Source organism: Denticeps clupeoides, chromosome 10 (genome assembly GCF_900700375.1).
Source record: "Denticeps clupeoides chromosome 10, fDenClu1.1, whole genome shotgun sequence".
Classification (NCBI taxonomy): domain Eukaryota; kingdom Metazoa; phylum Chordata; class Actinopteri; order Clupeiformes; family Denticipitidae; genus Denticeps; species Denticeps clupeoides.
Window position 1 is genome coordinate 15001 of NC_041716.1, and position 17706 is coordinate 32706.

The following is a 17706-nucleotide window of genomic DNA, read 5'->3' on the forward strand; positions in this document are numbered from 1 at the left end:
TCCAGCTCTGCTCAGACTCCACCGTAAACAAACGTTGCAGCTGATTCATTACCAGAGATGCAAACGTTCCCTGCAGAACGGAGAACCTGATCAAACCTGGTGGAGATAGTGGATCACACACACACACACACACACACACACACACACATTCCTGCATGAGAATCCCTGAGGACCAATCAGGTGCAGCAGCAGAATGAGAGCATCCAGCAGCAGGGACTCAAAACAGCCCCTGCAGGGAAACCCCGTCACCCCGAAATCCCTCCCGTGTTCATTCCCTGGGTGTGGGCGTGTCTGTACATGGAATCATCTGAGAAACAGAAGTACAAATGTTCAGATGAAGCTGAGAACTACACACACACACACACACACACACACACACTAACAGTGAGTCACTGGCGTGAGTTGAGCATGAGAGGGACAGAACTGGTCATTCAGCCACGAGACCAGAACATTTTCCAGATCATGACCCCAAACGGAATAAAGGCAGAGAGACGCTTCCTCAAAGTGGAGGAAGGAACCAGAGCAGGAAGTAGACATGAACCCTCAACACACTCAGACATTTTACAAGAAAAACTGGGTCCATTTCTGGAAAAGACGTATTTTTTGTCTCCCAGTCCCACAACAGTCTCGTTTTTTTATGGAATGTCTGAAATCTGATTGGCTGGCACCACATTCACAGATTCTGAAACAGCCAATAATATTTCAGAAGACATCAAGTCTGTAGTATTTTGTTTTTATGTTGCTAAGCGACCACATCTTCTTCACAACCTAAGGATTCTGAATGCTGATCGTCTCCCTGTAGAACCATCCGGAAGAGCCAGCAAATCACCACACACACACACAGAAACTACCTGCCGTTAACCGGAATTTCCATAACAGACCTGTGGGCGTGGTTCACCCTCTTTGGACCTTATTTTAATATTCAAATCAGACGTGAGATTCATGGAAAATCCCGACGTTCCTCGTTGCAGCTCCACCCGTCTGTTGGGTCGATCGGCACAATTATTCAAACTTTTATTTTAATTATGTATCTTCCCCAGACTCCGCCCACTCCTCAGCTCCACTCCAGCGATCAGCAGCTGGACACGCCCCCCGCAGCTGAAACTGGGCGGAGTCCCCGAGGGAAAATGGTTGCGTTTCGGTCGACTTTCATTTCCACCGCCTCACACATGGCAGACGTGACCGTGGTTGGTGTTGGGGTCCGGGGGGGGTGACAGGCCAAGAGTCGCCACCTCCGGTCACCACTGAGCCAAAAGGGAACAGAGGGGGGATTGAGATGCGCCGCGGCTTCCTGCCCCGGCATCACAGGAAGTGGATCTCGGGCCAGACAGAGCATCCCTCTGTTCCTACTGAAAGAACCATGGATCTCTCTCTCTGACACACACACACATCCTCCTATAATTCACACAAACACACATCCTGTATTCAGACACACACACACACACACCTGTCCTCTGTCTCAGTGACCAGAAGATGGCCTAGAAAAGGACACAACATGCATGATCAGCAGTAGGGTTCTAATACGGTTCTCATGTTCTGTACACACTAGTCCTGGAGAAAAAGAGAGAGAGAGAGAGAGAGAAAGAGAGAAGTCTAGACCAGTTATAACTGCCAGTCTCCACCTGCAGGGACGTAATGAACACGGTGCACCTACTGGATGGGTGGAGCTCTAATTATGGAGGAAAGTGGGCCAGACCAGAGGAACCACAGAGGAACCGTGCCAATTCCACCCGCCTGTGATCTCCTCGCCAAAACAAGGAGTATTTTACACCCATCTGGCATTCAGGACAGAAGGCCACCGAGGATCTCATCTGGAGATATTCTCCAGAAGTCTCCATTCTCCATTAGTCAGTAGTCAATAAAAGGTGAAGGTGGAGGATGGAACTGTGACACCGTGCCCTTCTAGTATTCAGGACAGAAGAGAGTGGATCTCAGCTGGAGAACTTCTCCAGAAGTCTCCACTCTCCACCAGACAACAGTGTGAAGAAAGGTGAAGGTGGAGGATGGAACTGTGACACCGTGCCCTTCTAGTATTCAGGACAGAAGAGAGTGGATCTCAGCTGGAGAACTTCTCCAGAAGTCTCCACTCTCCACCAGACAACAGTGTGAAGAAAGGTGAAGGTGGAGGATGGAACTGTGACACCGTGCCCTTCTAGTATTCAGGACAGAAGAGAGTGGATCTCAGCTGGAGAACTTCTCCAGGTGTCTCCACACTCCATCAGGCAACAGTGTGATGAAAGGTGAAGGCGGTGGGTGGAGCTGTGACAACACGCCTTCATCCCCAACCCAAACACACACGTCGCTACACGCGCCTGACGGAGTTCATGTTGAAACCAGACGTGTGATGCAACCCTCAGACCGAGAGGAGGGGCGGGGCCTGTGGTGCTAATAAATCTGATGTCCAGTATGAGACCAGAGATTAAGATTTACATGCGGCAGATTAATCCTTTTACAGCACGAAACATGCAGAGTGTGTGTAAGTGAGTGAGTGTGTTAGTGTGTGTGTGAGTCCTCTGGACTAGGTGGACCAGGAAAAGTAAAGGAAACACACACAGAGCAGAAGACACACTCAGTACACTCGGTGTACATGACATTTAATATGTCGGTTGTATTTTATGTTTCATTATTGTGTGTGAAGAGGATCTCGCACACTCGCAGGTTCCTGCAGCCACTCGTCTTGTGTCGTTTCTCTGTGGTTCAACTGCATAGTTTCCAGGATTGGATAAAAGTTCCTGCAGCTCACACTCTCTCTGGCCTTGTGTGTGTGTGTGTGTGTGTGTGTTGCCTTGATGTACTTTGTAGTCCAAACACAAAACATTCACTAAATCTTCACCACACACACATTCACAGGTTTGGCCTTGAGTCTCTGTGTGAGTCTGTCTGTCTGTCTGTCTGTGTGAGTGAGTGTGTCTCTCTCTCTGTCAGTCTGGGTGGGTGGGTGAGAGTGTGTGTGTGTGTGTGTGTGTGTCTCTCTCTCTCTCTCTCTCTCTGTCTGTGTGTGTGTCTATTTCGGGTTGTAATCAGAACGCAGCGCTGGATGAATGAAGGTTTTATGATTGGCCGTGCACGCTGATACACTGTATCCAAAACACACACACACACACACACACACATAGAACATACACCAAATACAACACACACACACACACACACACACACACACACACACATAGAACATACACCAAATACAACGCGCACACACCAAAACACAACACACACACAACAGGCTTTAAACACACACACACACACACACAACACTCGGGCCGATTCCGATTCGCGGAGACTCACTCGGTACCGGACACCGACTCGGTCCGGGTCACGTCGTCATCAGCGGAACCGGAACAAGAACCGACACCGGGCCGCGGACCCGAGCTACAGCCGCGGGGCGGGCGGGGTCATGCCGGGATCTTCAGCCCAGTGGAGGCCGGAGTAGGACCGCGGTCGGTCCGCCAGCTGCCTCTGCAGGACGCGGAGCTCCGCCGGGATCCGGGCCGCGGTGGAGAAGTGGAGCAGGGGGCGGGGCGGTGGGCGGAGGGCGGAGGCCGGTGGGCGGGGAGGATGGATAAAGAGGAACGTGTACAGTTTCCCCCGTTTTATTCACGTCTAGATTATTTATTTGTGGTGAAGGAGGAGAAAGATCAGTCAGCACATGGCGTGTGTGTCACTGAGCCACGACCCTGATTCACACGCCGGCACATGACGTCACGAATCACGCTTGCATACATTATACCATACTTCCATACTGGCTTCTTATTATTCTCATATTTCATGGTTGGATTGTGTGAGATGAACAAACGCCATTTGGCTCCTCACATCTAAACTGAACGTCCATCCTGCCCCGGGAACGAGGACAGAAGAAGGCGTGGTCACGCCTGGGATGGGCGGGGCTACCACGTGACGTCGACTCTGGTTCCAACGTTGACAGAGAGGGGTTTTTAAAAATCATTTCTGTAGAACAGAAGGGAAGTGGGGATGTCAGGTTCTTCACTCACATCCTGGGACAGTCTGAGGACCACGCAGTGTTTCGTGACAGATCTGCTGCCTTGACTCCTGCATTCTGGACAATGTTCTAGTAGGTTCTGGAGGAGGTCGTGGTGAGATGGAACCGTACAAACATGACACGTGTGGAGAAAATGAGACATAAGGTGGTTTAATGGTGACATCAGCAGAACAGCTGGAGGCCTAAGGAGGTGGAAGCAGCTGCAGTGAAATACCACTGCATGTTCCAGCAGGATCTTCAGGCAGCATACCACACAAACACACACAATCTTAGCTCAATAAACATTCCATTATTCCTGGACCAAGAACTAAACCCCCTCCTGCAGGTCCAGTGTGGTGAGACATGCAGAACCTTCCTGAACACCAAGAACTGGAGAACCAGGCTACTACCACCGCCTGGAGAACCAGGCGGTGGTAGTAGCCTAGTGGGTAAGACACTCGCCTATGAACCAGAAGACCCGGGTTCGAATCCCACTTACTGCCATTGTGTCCCTGAGCAAGACACTTAACCGTAAGTTGCTCCAGGGGGGACTGTCCCTGTAACTACTGATTGTAAGTCGCTCTGGATAAGGGCGTCTGATAAATGCTGTAAATGTAAATGTAACCAGAGAAGCTCCTCCCCACAGAACATCATTTATTTATGGATCTATTTTACACCAGATCATATAGGAACAGTGGGGAGATGATCTCCTTTTTGTGTTACTTCTTTGCAGCAGGCAACGTCATCTGAAGAGCTGCTGAGATGGATGGTAGAACCTCGTCTCTGCGTCCTTTTGTGCCCCCTGCTGTTCAGAACCTCAAACATCAAGAATTTGTCACGCGGTTCTAAATTCACCTTTTATTACAAAACACTGAGACACAGAAACAAGAATGTTGCATCCATGTTTATATTTATTTCTGTGTGTGTGTGTGTGTATATGTGAGTGTATATGTGTTTATATGTGTGTATATGTGCATGTGTATGTGTGTGTTTGTCCGTGTGTGTGTGTGTATGTAAATGTGCGTGTGTGTATGTGGGTGTGTGTGTATATGTGTGTGTATGTATATGTGTGAGTGTGAATGTGCGTGTGTGTATGTGTGTATATATATGTATGTGTATATGTGCGTGTGTGTGTATATGTGTGTGTATATGTGCGTGTGTGTGTGTATATATGTGTGTATATGTGTGTGTATGTATATGTGTAAATGTGTGTGTGTATGTGTGTATATGTGCGTGTGTGTGTATATATGTGTGTATATGTGTGTGTATGTATATGTGTGTGTGTGTGTGTGTAAATGTGTGTGTGTGTGTATGTGTGTATATGTGCGTGTGTGTGTATATGTGTGTGTGTGTGTAAATGTGTGTGTGTGTATGTGTGTATATGTGCGTGTGTGTGTATATGTGTGTGTATGTATATGTGTGTGTGTAAATGTGTGTGTGTATGTGTGTATATGTGCGTGTGTGTGTATATATGTGTGTATATGTGTGTGTGTGTAAATGTGTGTGTGTGTGTGTGTGTGTATATGTGCGTGTGTGTGTATATATGTGTGTATATGTGTGTGTGTGTAAATGTGTGTGTGTATGTGTGTATATGTGCGTGTGTGTGTATATGTGTGTGTGTAAATGTGTGTGTGTGTGTATGTGTGTATATAAATGTGTATATGTGCGTGTGTGACAGACCAGGACCAAACGTTTCCCACTCAGCGCATGAACATGTGACCTGAGCGTGTGTGGAAGTTTCTGATGCTGATCAGGTGATCGGTTCCGCAACGTCAGAGTGAGAACGTTTTTGGAACGTCGTGGGAACTCTGATCCCCTGATGAAGTCGTCCTCTCGGTCCCCGGGGTCTTGGCGTGGGCGGGCGGAGCCGCGGACGAGGAGGAGGCGGAGTCGCTGCTGGGGTACAACACGTGGCTCTGCAGCGACAGCTGGCTGCCCAGGTTGGCCATGCGGCTGCGCAGCAGGAAGTGCGCCTGCCGCTGCATGAGCCGCTGCTGCTCCTGCTTCAGCTCCACGTAGGAGCGCGAGAAGGTGTGGAAGATGGAGGTGACGGGGAAGGCCATGAGCAGGATGCCGCTCAGGATGCTGCTGAGCGCCACCACCTGGCCGGGCACGCTGCGCGGCACCATGTCGCCGTAGCCCACCGTGGTCATGGTGATGACCGCCCACCAGTAGGTGGCGGGGATGCTGCTGAACTCGTGCTTGGCCGCCGCCTCGCTCTCGATGAGGTAGAGCAGCGGCGAGAAGAGCGCGATGGCCACGCACAGGAAGAGCAGCAGCAGGCCGAACTCGCGGGTGCAGCGGCGCGCCGTCAGGCCCAGCGTCTGCAGGCCCAGCGAGTGGCGCGCCAGCCGCATGACGTAGAGGATGCGCAGGGCGCGCAGGACGCGCAGCACCAGCCCCACCTTGTCCAGGTAGCTGCTGCCCGAGCCCAGGCGCTTCTCCCCGGGGGACGTGCTGTCCACCACCAGGGTGATGTAGTAGGGCAGGATGGCCACCACGTCGATCAGGTTGAGGGGCCGGCGCAGGAAGGCCAGCTTGCTCCGGTCCTGGATGAAGCGCAGCGTGAACTCCAGCGAGAACCAGGCCACGCACACCGTCTCCACGATGAAGATGTTCTGGCACATCTGGGAACACTGACCCTGTAACACAGCAACGGTGACGGCTGATGAAGTCAGCGTGGACCAGGGGTCCTATTCACTCGTGTCTCATCTCCACTGCTTCACGCTTTCTACAGCAGGGGGAGCTACAGTCTCTAGTAGAACATCACAGCCGTCCTACCATCACTACACACCATCATGCATTTACATTTACGCCATTTACCAGACGCCCTGATCCAGAGCGACTTACAGGGACAGTCCCCCCCCGGAGACACTCAGGGTTAAGTGTCCTGCTCAGGGACACGATGGTAGTAAGTGAGGTTTGAACCTGGGTCTTCTGGTTCATAGGCGAGTGTGTTACCCACTAGGCTACTACCACCCAGTAGTTACAGGGACAGTCCCCCCCGGAGACACTCAGGGTTAAGTGTCATGCTCAGGGACACGATGGTAGTAAGTGAGTTTTGAACCTGGGTCTTCTGGTTCATAGGCGAGTGTGTGGCCCACTAGGCTACTACCACCCAGTAGTTACAGGGACAGTCCCCCCCGGAGACACTCAGGGTTAAGTGTCCTGCTCAGGGACACGATGGTAGTAAGTGGGGTTTGAACCTGGGTCTCCTGGTTCATAGGCGAGTGTGTTACCTGCATCGACCCCTCGCCATCACTTCCATGTCCACCAGGTGGCGTGGTGCCTCAGCAGCGTCTATCTGGGTCTCGGGACGGGGAAATGCGGTCGTGTTTAACATGACAAGTGGGCATTAGAGCGGGAGAGGAGGCTGCACGCGTAATCAGGTTAGCATCAGTCCTTAATGGACGGGCATGGGGGGGGTTCTCAGCGTGGACATGGACGGGAGTCCCACGGCGGCACGCTAATGGCCTCTGAGAGCATTCAGGCCCGTGGGACGTCAGTGGAGACCCTCTCACTTCCTGTGGAGTGATCCGTGCGAGGCAGAGAAGAGCGGAGAGACGCGTAACGAGGGAGACGATGCTGCGTAACGTCTCCAGTCCACATGCATTCAGCTGCATTCCTGCACGTTACCCCCACTGTCCCTTTCACATGGGACTTTGGGACACTTTAAATCCTGGAAGGGAATTCAGGAGAGATGACCTGGAAAATACACACACACACACAAATACACACTCACGCACACACACAAACATTCACACACACACATACACACGCACACATACACACTCACACAGACTCACACACACACACATACTCACACAAATACACACTCATGCACACACACAAACATACACATGCACACACACACACACACAAACATACACATGCACACACACACACACACACACACACACACACAAATACACGCACACACACAAATACACACGCGCACAAATATACACACAAACACACACACATGCACACAAACATACACACGCGCACACATACACACACAAACACATTCACACAAACACGCACACATACACACACATATATACATATATATACACAAACACACACACACGCACACATACACACACAAACATACACACACACGCCTTGGGAATATTTCACAGTCTGTTATTAGGAACTAGACTACACCAATATGGGCAGTTGCCCTGGGCGACATCATGGTCAGCGGTGAAATACATTGTTTCCTGTTTTTAATTTATTGCCTCCATTTGGTGTTGGGTGCTGAGCGGCCGAGTGTCACCGCACGGGTTGGGCGTCGTTGAGGTTGGTCCAGGGTCACAAAGTCCCAGCTTCAAACCCCACTTACTACCATTGTGTCCCTGTCACTACTGATTTTAAGGACATTTGGTAAATGCCTGAAATGTAAATATAAAATCTTGAGATGCTGCCACATCAGTGTCTTCCTGAGTGGCCGAGCTGCTGGTGCTAAATGTGAAAGTAACTGCTGCAACTAAACAATGACATTTTTATACCCATCTTCATTCATCAATATTTCTTCTTACTCCTTCGGTCTCCACAGTTGGTCTACACAACTGAATTCGCAAAGTTTTTTGGCCGGATGACCTCAACTGACCAGCACTGACATCAACTGACCAGCACTGACCTCAACTGACCTCAACTGACCTCAACTGACTAGAACTGACTAGCACTGACCTCAACTGACCTCAACTGACTAGAACTGACTAGCACTGACCTCAACTGACCTCAACTGACTAGAACTGACTAGCACTGACCTCAACTGACCTCAACTGACTAGAACTGACTAGCACTGACCTCAGCTGACTAGAACTGACTAGCACTGACCTCAGCTGACTGAGCAGTAATTGTGATTGGCTGTACGTACGGGTGTGTTTGTGTGTGTGGGACTCACGTTTTCCTCTTCGGCCCGCATTGCCGGCATGGTGCTGATTGACAGGTTGATGGCGGTGATGGTGACGAACAGAACTGACAGACAGGCAAAGATCTTCCCCGGCAGGCCAGAATGCGGCTTCTCCACCATGTCCCTGAGTTTCCCCATACAGTGGCCCAGTCGAGACTCCGCCCCCGCCAGCCTTGGCCGCCGCCTCCCTCCATCGCTGCCGTCCTCGTCCTCGTCCTCGTCCTCCTCGGCCGCACGCTCCAGCTCGTCACACTCCTCCACCCTCTGCAGCAGCCGGCGGCGGCAGCACCACTCCAGGTTCTCCTCGGCCACGCCCCAGTACGACATCTCCTCCCGGAAGGACAGCGCGCACATGTCCCGCAGCGAGCGCAGCTTCCCCGCCCGCAGGAAGGTCAGGATGCAGCGGAAGGCGCAGGGGCTGCGGTCGAAGAAGAACTCGTTGCGGGCGCCGTCGTAGTCGTCGCAGACGCGCAGGATCTCGTCGGAGCTGCTGCAGAGGCGCAGCCGGCCCAGCCGGGACAGCGGGAAGTCCTCCAGCGTGGTCCAGGGCAGCTGGTAGCGCAGGCCGCCCACGTTGATGATGGCGTGGGGGCGGCGCGGGCCGGCCGGGGCCAGCGTGGCGGGGCCGTCCCGCCGGGCGTCGGCGGCGGGCCGCGCCCGCTTGTAGTAGAGGCCCTTGCTGGCCTCGCGCTCCTGGATGGGCGGGGGGTTGAGGGAGGAGTCGGAGGCGCAGCTCAGGGCGCTGTAGTCGTAGTCGGAGCCGTCGCCCGCCAGGAGGGTCATGGTTCAAGCTGCCGCGGGGGACGCCACCATCACATGCCTGTCCCTACAGCAGGGAGACACAGAGGCGGACAGACGGGTCACTTTCATCGAGACCCCGCCCTGAGTGGAGCAGGCCCGACCCTGACCGCCAATTTACTGCCAGAAGGTCACTGTTTACGCCGTCTTATTACCGCCATGACAGGACGCCACTTTTTACTCCTTTCTGGGGGACGAAAAGTGGTGTTGAGGGCGTGTTCACAACGCCAAACGGCATTTTACCACTAAACACTAGAAAGTGACGTGGTTGTCATTGTGAGACACTGCAGCACAGCACACGGTGACACAGTGAAACGTGTCCTCTGTATTTAACCATCACCCTTGGTGAGCAGTGGGCACCATGTCAGGCTCCGGGGAGCAGTGAGTGGGGACGGGACCTTCATCCAGGGGACATGGATGGCAGATAGTGGCAGTGGTGGCCTAGTGGTTAAGGAAGCGGCCCCGTAATAAGGTTGCCGGTTTGAATCCCGACTGCCAAGGTGCCACTGAGGTCCCCTTGATGTCCCCACACGCTGCTCCCCGGGCGCCTGTCATGCTGCCCACTGCTCACTCAGGGTGATGGTTAAATGCAGAGGAGAAATTTCACCGTGTCACCGTGTGCTGTGCTGCTGTGTATCACATGTGACAATCACTTCACTTCACATCAGTGGTACCTTGGCAGATCGGGATTCGAACCGGCAACCTTCTGATTATGGGCTCGCTTCCTTAACCGCTAGGCCACCACCGCCCTTTAAATGGATTAAAGGGCGGATTAAACGGCGTTTACCTTTAACAACGCGTTACGTATCATTATTATTATTATTACTATTTAATAGGTTTTAAGAAAGACGTCCCCTGGATGAAAGACGTCCCCTGGATGTGCCACAGGTCGCCGTGGTTTGGAGTGACCAGTGAGAACAGTCCGAGTTATAAATGATCCCGTTTTTAATCCTCCGCTCGGCTGCAGTGGGGTCCCGGACTGGAGCTTCTGACCACGCCCTGCGTGTCCTGTTACTTTCAGGAGCACCACAGACGGTAATTTCTGGCCACCGGAGGCATTAGCGGTGCTGAGTGGCCGCGCTCAGCCGCCGTCACAACTCACTTGCGGCCGCTTTCTGGCATGATGTGCTAATGGACAAATGGACTCTTGGAGAACATGACAGTGGTTCACTGAGAAGCAGGAGACCCTGTGGTTTGGGTTTGGCAGCAGTGACATGAACGTTCCTACACTACGTCTCCAGTGCTCCATTAGACTGGATTGGACTTCGGTTAATGGACTCCAGGCTGAGAGCTGCACACAGTAGATGGTCAGATGGTGCTACAACCTACCAAACCACACCAGGAGGAATCAACATCCTGAACTGCAGTCAGCAGCATTTCATTATCTTTCTGCTGCTCGAGATAAATGCCAAATGTTGATCAATGTGTATGATGTTCATAAACACGTCACCTGGCGGTCCCCTGCCACTAGTGGGCGCCACTGGCACAATGGACATTTGCACCTCGCTGTGCTCACCGAGGAATGCAAATGCAATAAAGACACATGATATTTAATAGCTAGTTCATAAGCAAAAAACAGAAACATTTATTAATAAACATTAGCGATATGATATGACAATAAATCATACAAGGATAATTGTGGTCCTTGTGCCCTGGTAGTACCGCAGCACTGGCCTGAAAGTCTGGCCTCCAACATACAGTACCGGCCAGAAGTCTGGACACCTTCTCATTCAACGTGTTTTCTTTATCTTCATGACCATTTACGTTGGTAGATCCTCACTGAAGGCACCAAAACTATGAACGAGCACATGTGGAGTTCTGTACTTAACAAGAAAAGGTGAAATAAGTGAAAACATGTTTTATATTCTAGTTTCTTTGCTCTGATTACTGCTTTACACACTCTTGGCATTCTCTCCATGAGCTTCAAGAGGTCGTCACCTGAAATGCTTCTCCAACAGTCTTGAAGGAGTTCCCAGAGGTGTTTAGCACTTGTTGGTCCAGCTCACCCCAAACCATCTGGATTGGGTTCAGGTCCGGTGACTGTGGAGGCCAGGTCTCCACTTTTTGTTAAGTACAGAACTCCACATGTGTTCATTCATAGTTTTGATGCCTTCAGTGAGAATCTACCAACGTAAATGGTCATGAAGATAAAGAAAACAGGTCGAATGAGAAGGTGTCTCCAGACTTCTGGCCTGTACTGTATAAGCCTCGGTGGCCTGTGTCCAAACTAATAAAATCAATTACTGTGATTAAGGTGGGAGGGTTGGAGGGTCCGATCACCAATCACAGGCCAGCCTCCTCGCCCGCGGCGCCTAAAGCGGGAGGCGCCTGCGTCACGAGTCGATTATTAAGCAGCTGCGCTGTCGACCGGGTGAGACCATGATTACAGCCGGCCTTCAGGAACTGGGACACTAAAACCCACAATTTTACACCATCAACGAAACCCAGTCATTTCTCCCAGTTCACAACGCATGCCAAGTCATGTGACCATCTGCCTGTCACCTTCAGCTTGTCACGAGGCTCATTCATGCCAGATGCTTTATGCCGAGAGAGATGATGAAGGGGCTTTAAATAAATCTTGGTTGGTTAAATGTGAAAAGATCTGGATTACGATCGGATTTCATTTCATCCATTCTGCTTCACACTGAGCCAAAAAACAGGCCAAAAAAGTCACAATTTTAAATGGAAGTGATTATTACTGGTTGTCCTCCCTGGACAGAAGGAAATAAAGTGTTGAGAGATGATGGAGGAACGTGGACTTGTCAGATGATGCAGGGAAATATTTCTTCATCCTCATTTCTTGCCATTTCTTCTCCAGATTGCCTCTGACTCACTCCTCTACAGCATCTCCAGGATCATGGCTCCTCCTCCTCCTCGTCTCCCTCTGACTCCACGAGTTCTGAACCGTCCAACCACAGAACCCACTTGGGCCAGCAGAAGGTCTGCTGAATCAATGCTCCGATGGCGTTCCGCCCGGTGACAGAACAGAAATGAATTCTGTTGTTTTGGATGGAACCATCACTGTTCATCCATGTATCCTGGTCCGATTGTCCTACATGGACACGAGTAAGTCATGCAACTGAACTAATAAGACAACTACTATCGAGATGTGTTTTGTATTTGCTCCTAAAGATCATGATGTTTGGGCGTTCTGGATCTAAAACAGGTTGGAACATGAAGGCTGTGTGGAGAACGCTGGCGCTGGTCTCTTCATCCACCACTTCTGAGCACCTGTATGAAGATGCAGGAATAAACTCGCCCCGCGAGACCCGTTCTGGCGCCACCTCCAGAACTGGCCTTTTTCACAAGCTGGCGGTGGGCGGATTTAATAAGCAGATGAGTTCGCAACAGAGCGCGGCGTCTCGGGGGTGCTCAGCCCCCCGGCTTCTCGGCCGACTGAAGCGTTGTGCTGTGGTTAACCTTTGACCCCGTGCTCAGGCTATTCCTGGACGTCTTTAGAATAGAACAGCGCTGCAGGCTGATTTATTCTCATGCAACTCGTAGCTGTTCTTTAGAACCACTCCGTTCCATACCACGTATCAGATGACCCCTGACCCCGGTTTCTGATGGTGGGGTTTACCCCCTGGGCCCAACTTTCTGCACCTCATGGCTCTAGTTTCAGGTTTTGTTTCCACGATACGGTGAAGTTCTTGTGCTGAAGGAATAAATGATGTGAAAACAGATCGTACGAGATGTGAAAAAAGAAAATCTTGCAAATCGGTGCATTTTCTCACGTAACAAAAAGTGGAGAAAGGAGGTACTTTTAATGCACAAGCTGCAGAGGAACGTTAAAGTGGACACGTCTCCATTAAACAAGACACATAAATGTCCAGTGTTGGACGATGACGTCAGTGTTAGTGTGACTGTGTGAACATGTTTAAAATGGACACTTTTTGCTAAATAACATTCACATTCAGCGACAGATTCGGGATGGAGCAGCTTATCCAGTCACATGCGGGGTTCCAAGATAAGAAACATTTATGTCGCCATGTAATAGCTCATAAGTAAAAAGGAACAAGAGAATTTGCATAATGTAGAGGAGATCAAACTCTCTCTCCAGAGGGAAATACTTTGGTAAAGTAATGATACATGATGAGAGTGACGTGGATTGTCATTGTGAGACGCTGCAGCACAGCACACGGTGACACTGTGAAACGTGTCCTCTGTATTTAACCATCACCCTTGGTGACAGTGGGACCATGACGGGCGCCCAGGGAAGAGTGTGAGGGGACGGGACCTTAATCAAGGGGACCTCGGTGGATTCGAACCCACGTTCCCCCCGTTCCCCAAACGATGACGTTCAGCCTCGGTCCCAGTTTTTTACTGTAAGCACGTGCGAGAAACATTCCAGATTTTCTTTAGTCAGACAGATCTAATCCCAGCATCGGCGTCCACAGTAGGACACTGTGGTCTTCTGCAACACCAAACAGATCGATCCTTCTACATCCACCTCCTCATTACAACAGACCAGCAGCAGTTCTCCACGTCAGGAAGGCAGGAGCTGAGGTGAACTGGTGTTGATGGACAGGAGGACAGGAGACGCTCAGGGGTCCATTAGCTGGAGCCCAGGTGTGAGCAGAATGTAACCAACAGGGTGGAGAGATGATGGGCAGGGACATGTCTTCTTTACTGACTGGTGGAGGTGAATGATTGGACTTTTTTATGCTCTTGTCTCATTTGATTGGTTCTTCATTTAACCACCGACCCTGATACCAGAACATCCATTCATCAAGAAAAAGGCAGCCCTCATACTGGGAGAACCTGCTCCAGGTAAGAATTCTGCCTGAGCTCCAGTCTCACGGGTCCGGAACATCTGTGCCTCCTATTTAAATGCAGATCAGAAATGTGTGGAGATGAGGATCTTTTCACGGTGGCATTTATAAACACACACACAGAAGTTTCTGCGCATGAACATTGAAATGATCTCCATTAAAACTAGAACAGAGACACACGCCACTAAGGCTGATATTTATTAACTGCAGGTGGAACATCTCATCTTCTAAACAAGTTCCACTCAGCATCACTCGCTCCACAATCAGAGCCTCATCCCTCTCACCGGTCCGGATAGAGAACCTCGCTCACCCACGTACACACACATCGATACATCTCCTCCCACTCACCACTTCACACAGGTGGAATTCTGTTTATCCACCGACAACTCCACCAACACCAGGATTCGCAGGCAGGAGAAGAGCGGAGCTTCTGTAAATATTATACCGGCCAACTATTCCAGCTATGTGTTAATGCGAGCGTGAGATTAACTGGGGTAAACATGACGGCCACGGAGGCCACGCCCTGCACCAATACGGCGCCTGAAATGGAGAGCGGCTTTCCACCAGCCTTCCACAAACGAACCCTTCAAGGAACGTCTGCGGACGCCCCTGATTGGTCCGTGAGTTTGTATGTGTCTACAGTAATAATGATGATGATGAAGAGCAGGATCAAGCTGAGAAGTCCTGTTGTGAGACGGGAACTGGACCAGTTGCTATAGTGATGGATGCATGGCGATACCCTCATTAGCGCAAACTTTCAAAAACTTTATCAAGTCAACATACGGTGTGCAACATCATTAAAACAACAGCAGACGTTTAGGAAGAATGAACGTTTTCTCTCTCCATGATGTCCCCTAGAAAGGTGAAGCAGCGTCATGTCCCATAATAACTTACAGTCTCTGGCCGACACTCTTATCCAGAGCAACTTACATAAAGTGCTGTAAATATCCTTCATTGAAATCGCCCGTTTGTAGATACCGTTCACAGAACAACGGTTCTCATGATTTTTCCCCGCCCCTAAAACATTATCTCCACCAACCGTCGTGGCTTCAAAGGGCGGAGCATTGCAGTCGCTCTGTGATTGGATGTAAAAATGAGCACAAATGTATTTTTTACTTCTGTCACGCGAGACTCTCACGACTTCCTGTCTGCGCCAAACATTGTGGTTGGTGGACGGTGTTGATGACGTCATTTCTGCGAACGCTTCTATAGGCCGCTCTCCACCTCGTCCCGCCTCTCTCCTCCTCATTAGCATTTAAAGCTACAGTCCTGGTGAAATGGGACCGGATCACAGTGGCTGTAATTCTGCACCACGGCTGAATTTTAGAGAGAGACTCCAGATACAGAATTAGGGAACCAATAAGGTCGAAATAAAAGCAGAAAAAATTAATGTCAGGAGACCTTTAAATATTGAAAGTGAACTTAAGAGCTCTTTTAGTCCAAATAATTTCTAAACAGGAAGGTCTTTAGAGGCTGGGAGTTTATTCCACTAGACAGAAGGAGTCTAGCTTTCCTAGAACCTTGATAGATGGTGGTACCAGTGCTGGAAGATCAGAGAGATGGAGGTCCAGAGTGAGGAGTGATGAGAGATCTGAGGTAGCAGGGTGGTTCTGTCTTTGTAAGCAAGCATCAGTATTTTGAATTATCATCACCACACCTTCATCATCACCATCATCAGGGGGCAGTGGTGGCCTAGCGGTTAAGGAAGCGCCCCCGTAATCAGAAGGTTGCTGGTTCGAATCCCGGTCCGCCAAGGTACCACTGAGGTGCCACTGAGCAAAGCACCGTCCCCACACACTGCTCCCCGGGCGCCTGTCATGGCCGCCCACTGCTCACTCAGGGTGATGGTTAAATGCAGAGGACAAATTTCACTGTGTGCACCGTGTGCTGTGCTGCTGTGTATCACATGTGACAATCACTTCACTTTATTTAATTTTTTTATCATCACACCACAATTTCAAAATAACCCAAACCATCACTACACCACACCTTCACCATCTCCAACAAGATCATCACACCACATCACCATCATCGTTACCTTCACTCCTTCAATAATCATCTCTGCACAAGGTCTGATTTCATTTTCTCACTTACGTCTGTTCATTAGTGTTTAATGAGGACTAATGAAGATGGTGCTGTAGGTCATTAGGGTTAGGGGTGGGGGGGTGTTCAGAGGTCTGGTCTCACTGCATGTTTCTCCTAACATGATTCCATGAGTGCATCAGAATTCAGGCTCTACAAAGATCATTACTTTCTCAACAGTGGTAATAATAAGAGGCTAATTAATAAATATGTAATTACACACAAACCAACAGTCATTTACGGACCTCTTAAACTTTTTAAACACACACACACACACACACACACACACACACACACACACACACACACACACAGTAAAAGCTGCAGCAGCTGAAGTGTGTATATGTTGGGTGTGAACATTCTGGAAGTGCTGGTACAAGGAGAAGCAGCTTGAATCCACACCAGATTAAAATATTCACGCCGCACCGCCCACAGGCCCCGCCCACAGGCATACGGCAGGAGACCAATCAGCTGCCTTTATCTGAAGTCTCGGTGACTGACAACCGACACCAACTTACAGCAAGAGCATCAGCAGAACAAGAGACTGGAGAACATCAGCAGAACATCAGATATCACGTCTGAGTTAAATACCCTTAGAGAACCCGGGACAGACATGGATTTACCAAAAAGAAGTCGCCACACGCAAACACACACACACACACACACACACACACACACACACCAGGAGGATGAAGTGCAGGTCAGTTCCTCATCATGAAGTTCATGAAGAAAAAGGTGCAGATCAGAAACAGACAGAAGCAGATACTCACTGCAGATGAAGATCAGTTCTTCTGCGTTCTGATGGTCTTTAGAGGAACTCAAATCCAGAAACGAGGATGAAGCAGAAGGAGCAGAAGATGAGGAGAAGGTTGATCTCCCAAACCTGCTGCTGAGCGTCTGAAAGCTGCCGAGTTTCAGCGGCTCATTTGATGATCAACAGGCTGTGGTCTCCCTCCCTCCCTGACACACACACACACACAACTCGCCCTCCCCTCCCTTACTCTCTCTCTCTCACACACACACACACACACACACACACACACATGCTAGATAGCAGCTCTTGTGGTCTGACATCAGAGGTGGGGACGTTCCATTATTCTGAGTGCTTTTTACAGAAATCCATAGCAACCAGCTCGGAGGATTCCCTCCTTCCAGTC

At 50.3% G+C, this 17706-nt stretch overlaps 2 protein-coding genes across 7 annotated transcripts in view; both read right to left on the minus strand.

Moving 5' to 3' along the window:
- The window catches only part of src (v-src avian sarcoma (Schmidt-Ruppin A-2) viral oncogene homolog), a 12923-nt gene extending 9412 nt beyond the window's left edge, over positions 1-3511 (minus strand). For 5 of the 6 annotated variants that reach the window (XM_028992876.1, XM_028992879.1, XM_028992875.1 and 2 more), the window contains exon 1: positions 3289-3510. The gene's annotated coding sequence lies outside the window, so the exon portion shown is untranslated. Of the gene's footprint in view, positions 1-3288 lie in introns of all 6 variants that reach the window. The other variant, XM_028992874.1, reaches the window with a different exon arrangement.
- Positions 3512-5548: 2037 nt separating this feature from the next.
- On the minus strand, positions 5549-17495 carry kcng1 (potassium voltage-gated channel, subfamily G, member 1). Its single transcript, XM_028994299.1, has 3 exons — positions 17320-17495; positions 8889-9723; positions 5549-6621 (listed from the first exon to the last, which is right to left on the minus strand). The coding sequence occupies exons 2-3, from the start codon at positions 9678-9680 to the stop codon at positions 5752-5754; spliced, it is 1662 nt and encodes a 553-aa protein (XP_028850132.1). The 5' UTR covers positions 9681-9723; positions 17320-17495; the 3' UTR covers positions 5549-5751.
- Between the last annotated feature and the right edge of the window lie 211 nt (positions 17496-17706).

Coding starts and splice junctions, on each gene's coding strand:
- kcng1 (XM_028994299.1), bottom strand. CDS start 9,680: ATGACCCTCCTGGCGGGCGACGGCTCCGACTACGACTACAGCGCCCTG. Junction 6,622..8,888: donor TGCGGGCCGAAGAGGAAAAC/GTGAGTCCCACA, acceptor GCTGTGTTACAG/GGTCAGTGTTCCCAGATGTG.